This window comes from Corylus avellana, chromosome 8 (assembly GCF_965113065.1).
Source record: "Corylus avellana chromosome 8, dhCorAvel1.hap1.2, whole genome shotgun sequence".
NCBI lineage: Eukaryota > Viridiplantae > Streptophyta > Magnoliopsida > Fagales > Betulaceae > Corylus > Corylus avellana.
In genome coordinates, this window is record NC_142497.1 from 18,552,116 (window position 1) to 18,557,828 (window position 5,713).

The following is a 5,713-nucleotide window of genomic DNA, read 5'->3' on the forward strand; positions in this document are numbered from 1 at the left end:
TGGTGATTCAGTCTTTTCCAAAATCTGAAGTACTAGATTTATCTTTTTTTAAAATTTAAAGGGAAAAAAATAAAAACATTAAAACCCAGATACCAAAAAAGTTATTAACCTTACTATTTATAGTAAAAGATAATCACCTATAAATCACAAAAAAAAAAAAAAAATTTATAGCTTCTTAATGTAAAACAAAGTATAAAACACAAATGAAAGAAAAGTTAAAATTTTCAATTTGGAGGGAAATTTTCGTGAAATAGTTCCTCAAAATGGGGCCAAAATCCTTTATATATATTCTGTTCCCATTTGGCTACATCAAGATTAGCTACTTGAATTATTTTAATAATTAAAAATTTAAAGAATTATAGCTGATAGAATACTATAACCTAGAGAAGATTAAGTAACATGAGGCCTCAACAGGACAAGACATACATACCCTAACAACAACATGACAATTGAGAAGCGCCCGCCTAGATTTTGCCATAAACCAAACGTCGTTTAATATGATCCTCCAAAAGACGGCACGACTATCTAAACGATAAGCATGCAAGTTGGATATACATTTCTAGAGATTTCAGGTAATTTTTCTGCAACACATAAGCCATTTCCCACGCTGTCAAATAATACAATTTTTGGATTTTAATTGATTGGGTTCATGAAGGCAACCGAATTTTCAGATTTTAACCTGTTTTTCATCAAATCATTTTTTCCTTTTCTCTGTGAACTGAATCTCATGACGTTGATATATTCACCATGATTTAACTGTTAAATTACTATTTATCTCAAAAGTTTAAATTGATAAAAATAGATAAATTTAGTCATTTAATAAATACTTTAACACTCATTTCATGTGTGAACTTAAACCCAATTTTTAATAAATGAGACTCAACACGTGAAATATTTAATTTAAATGGGATGAATTAACGGAGTTAAAGTTCTATCCCAGGATCTTTGACTCTGATATCATGTTAAATCATCAGAGGTCTTGGGATCGAACCTTGACTCAATCATTTACCTTAATTTCAATTAAATATTTTACGTGTTGGGCATTACCTATTAAAATGAAGTTTGAGCCTACCCGTGAGGGAGAGTGTTAAAATATTGATTAAGTGATTAAAAACGTGTTTGAAATTGCGTTTAAGAAATAGAGTTTTTAAGTCAAAAAGAGCTTTTGGGTAAAAGCTTTATTTTTAAGCTTTTGCCAAAATTGCGTTTAGGCTATTTTTAAGTTTTTTTGACCCTTAAAAACACTTTTAATTTTTTTACCAAACGAATATATATATATTTTTTCAAATGGACTTTTTGAGAGTTAAAAGCACTTTTAAGCCCCTCAAATGTAAACCCAAACATCCTCTAAATTTACCTTTTTTTATTAATTTAAGCTTTTGGAATAATTAATAATTTAACAGGAACCCATTGATCTCAAGGACTATGTTGTGATATGAGACAAATAATAATATAAAGAGAACTAAAATTTCTTTTGGATTCTTTTAAATGTCATATATGACGTTTAAAATTATCATTAAATTTGAAATCAACGAGATTTAGTCAACGATATTGGTGAGTATGAAAAGTCCACAAAAGAGATGATATATGAGTCAAAACAACGTGTCTTCTTCCGGAGTTTAAGGATTGCCCTGTTACTGCCGTCCAGTGTGGTGCCTATACTTTTGGCATATCTCTCTTCCCCCTACTATTGTTCATATATTCGATTTGTGCCCCATATTACTTGCATTAGCATCAAAGCTTTCCTTTGTATTAGTGGTTTTTTGTTCACTAAAAAGGGAGGAAGAAGAGAGAAGGAAAGTTTGACTTAGAGTGATATTTGTTTTATGAGATGTGGTCTTCATTCAATTGACCTATCTCTTAATATATGTATATTTGTAGTTTAATTGAAGATTTATAAATTATAAAAATAAAAAAACTCTCCTTCAAATTTAATAGAAGCAAATTAGCTGCATGTCGTTTTAGGCATTACTACGAGGACGAAAATCTAGATATATTGGATAATGCTTAGAAAAAAAAAAATAATAATAATAATAATAATAATATGAGGATAAGCTGAAAAATAAGGAAGTTCAGGGGATAAATCATAAATTATGGGAAAAGTCAGTATCCATCCAATGAGATAGTACACCTACTCATAATTAATATTCTATATAAATCCATAAGACCATTCAACCCACTTGCCTTGAAAAATTTATTTTGTATTCTTTAGCATATTCAACTTATTATTTGGTATGTTCAATAGTAAACTTGACTACGCCTACTCATAATTAATATTCTATATCAATCCATAAGACCATTCAATCCACTTGCCTTGCTTTTTATTGGAGAGAGAAATTTTATTTTGTATTCTTTAGCATATTCGACTTATTATTTGGTATGTTCAATTTATTCTTAATTTTTATTTTTAATTAAGATGATTTAAGGCTGGATTGAGCATGTCCCTATATAGAGCATGTTTGAGATTGTACTAGGAATGTCAAAAAACATTTCTTAAAAGGATCTGGCTTAGGTGCGGTAGTGCAAAAACCGCACCATGTAGTAGCCCAAAACAACTCAGTTTGGGGTCATTTTGGGCAATAAAAAAAAAATTAAATAAAAAGAAAAATATTAAAAAACTAAAGAAAAAGAAAAATATTAAAAAAAAATTAAAAATGAAAGGGGTGGCTTCCAAAATGGGGTGGCCGGGCTACTCAATTTAGGCCAAGGGGGTGGCTGGAGCCACCCGCATGACCGGTCTGGGGGTGGACGAACCACCCTCATGGTCAAGGGGGTGGTTCGGCCACCCCAAAAGGCCAAATATATATATTTTGCTTTTGGCCTTTTGGGGTAGCCGGACTACCCCCTTAGCCATGGAGGTTGCTCCAGCCATCGCTTTCATTTTTATTTTTATTTTTATTTTTTTAATACTTTTAGTTTTTTAATATTTTTATTTTTTAATTATTGATTTTTTTAATATTTAATAAATATTATATTGTTACTTTTAAAAAAATTATTTTATTATTGCCCAAAACGACCCCAAACTGGGTTGTTTTGGGCTACCGCATGGTGCAGTAGTTTTACACTATTGCACCTAAGCCAGATCCTTCTTAAAAAGCTACCTCAAACAAAAAATTGGTATGTTTGATAGTTTTTTGTTCTAAAAATAGCTATAAAAGCTTAAAATTGAAACTTTTTCTATAAAGTTCTTTTTTACTTTAAAAATTCTACTTTTCAAGGCAATTTCAAACATGATTAGAGCATGTTTGAGATTGCGTTAAGAACAGTAAAGAATACTTTTAATATCTAAAAAGTTGTACCAAGCGAAAAACCTGGTATGTTTAGTAAAAAATTTCAAAAGTATTTCGTTGATTTTTTTACTCTCGAAACAGCCAAAACAAGCTTTTGAAAAGAGCTTTTTTTTTAACAAAAAAAAAAACTATTTTTGACTTAAAAAACTTTATTTTCCAACACAATCACAAACATGCTCTTAGAGTCATTTGGGTTTTCGATTTCAAAAAATAAAAATTTTAAAATAGAGTTTTTAAAATGTGCAATTTGAAAAAATGATTTTTAAAAACGCAATTAAATATTTAGCAAATCGCCTTTAAAATCGCAGTTTATCCTTTAAAATTGTGCCTTTAAAAAAAAAAAAATTACGTACTTGTCTGCGATTTGAAAATGTAGATTTTCTATATTTTTCAAATCGCAATTGTTTAAAAACGCAATCTCAAACAATTTATTTTTTGCGATTCTTATTGTTTATGAAATCACAATGCCAAAAGAATAATTCTTATAACTGTTTTATTTTTTTAATAATAATAATTTTTTATAAAAAAAAATAGAAGATGGATACGAGAATATAAAATGACAACTTTTTTTCCTAAGTTTGATCAACTAGAATAGGGCCTCAATAAATAATAACGCGGCAACGTACGGCACAAAAGAAGAATTGTTTAATTTTATTAATTTCCATGAGGTCCTCACCTCCATTATGAATTTTTTTCTGGGCCCCTAACCTCCATTATCACTGCAGTACATATACAATGGCATCTCAAGAGTATCCATCTCAGTACTCTTCTCCTCACTTGCAATGGAATCCTCAAAGCTCTTCATTGTTACCCTTCTCATCACTCAAGCTCTCTTCATCTCCCACACACAAATCCACGCTGCAGCCCCTGCAAACCCAAACCTCTTCAGAGAATACATCGGCGCAGAATTCAAGAACGTTAAATTCACCGATGTTCCCATAAACCCAAATGTCGAATTCCACTTCCTTCTCTCCTTCGCCATAGATTACGACACCTCAGCCTCCCCTTCTCCCACCAACGGAAAATTCAACGTCTTCTGGGACTCCGCTAATCTCAGCCCCGCCCACGTGGCATCCATCAAGAGCACCCATCGAAACGTCAAGGTGGGCTTGAGCTTAGGAGGGGATACCGTAGGAAAGGGCTTCGCTTTCTTCAAACCCACCTCAGTAGATTCATGGGTTTCGAATGCCGTTTCTTCACTCACAGGGATCATCAAAGAGAACCATTTGGATGGAATTGATATTGATTACGAGCACTTCAAATCTGATCCCAACACATTTGCAGAGTGCATCGGACGGCTCATAACAACTCTGAGAAACAACAAGGTAATCTCGTTCGCTTCTATTGCTCCATTCGATGATGATCAAGTTCAGAGCCATTACTTGGCCCTGTGGAGGAAATTCGGGCACCAAATAGATTATGTGAATTTCCAGTTTTATGCGTACGATAAGGGAACCACTGTGCCTCAATTTATTAACTTTTTTAACACCCAAAGCTCCAATTACAATGGCGGTAAGGTTTTGGTAAGCTTTATTAGCGATGGAAGTGGTGGATTATCGCCCCAAAATGGGTTCTTTACAGCCTGCAGTAGGCTCAGGAGTCAGCAGAAACTTCATGGGATTTTTGTTTGGTCCGCTGATGACTCCAAGGCAAATGGTTTCCGGTTCGAGAAGCAATCACAAGAACTTTTAGCTGCTCCCCACTAGTACAACTTCGATCTGTAACAATAAAAAGTGCTGCATACTATTATGAATTAGATTAATTCCAGTATCATGTACTACAGTACTTACTATTTGTTAAAAAAAATATGTGGCATTGTTCCACATTGTTTATGTATAAGAGTCTTTTTGCCTTTGATTTCTATATAGTAAAGCTTTTTATGTAAAACATTGCGTATAAGATTTTAGGATGTAAATGTAGATTATATGTTAAACCACTTTAATCTTGTATCTTTTTATTTATTATTTTACTTTATATTTCTGCATTATTATTTCTTTTACTGTTGTCTGCTGTATATGTATTTATGTGTGTGCATGTTCTGATCTAGTGTTGAACTTTTGCAGAGAGAAAAAATCTAGTATGAACGGTTAACAGTGTGATTTTGCTTCAAGGATGATGACAGTCTCCTTTCATTTTCTTATTAATTAAGAGTGTATATATATATATAAAGTACACGAGAACACTGAGTGGCCTCTTAATTCTGGTCAATAAATCAGATCTTGTCTGTATATGTTGTTGGGGGCACGCTTGAGTGGCCTCTTGCTTGCGATAGCCGCAAGCTCTGACCGGTGGGTGGCCTTTGATGGGACCATGCGAAGAATGGGCTAAACGGGGCCGGTGAAGTCAGTTTTTCCCTATTGAAAAGTCAGTGTTTGCATTTTCTGTGCAGATCAATATATAAAGTCGTCTGTTAGGATAGTGAC

At 32.7% G+C, this 5,713-nt stretch overlaps 1 protein-coding gene across 1 annotated transcript; it reads left to right on the plus strand.

The window, feature by feature from the left end:
• Positions 1 to 4,060: 4,060 nt before the first annotated feature.
• On the plus strand, positions 4,061 to 5,191 carry LOC132164288 (chitinase 2-like). Its single transcript, XM_059574773.2, has one exon. It carries the CDS (start codon positions 4,073 to 4,075, stop codon positions 4,994 to 4,996), a length of 924 nt encoding a protein of 307 aa, XP_059430756.2. The 5' UTR covers positions 4,061 to 4,072; the 3' UTR covers positions 4,997 to 5,191.
• Positions 5,192 to 5,713: the final 522 nt, after the last annotated feature.

Excerpts from the sequence above, each read along its gene's own strand:
- LOC132164288 (XM_059574773.2), top strand. The coding sequence starts at position 4,073 with ATGGAATCCTCAAAGCTCTTCATTGTTACCCTTCTCATCACTCAAGCT.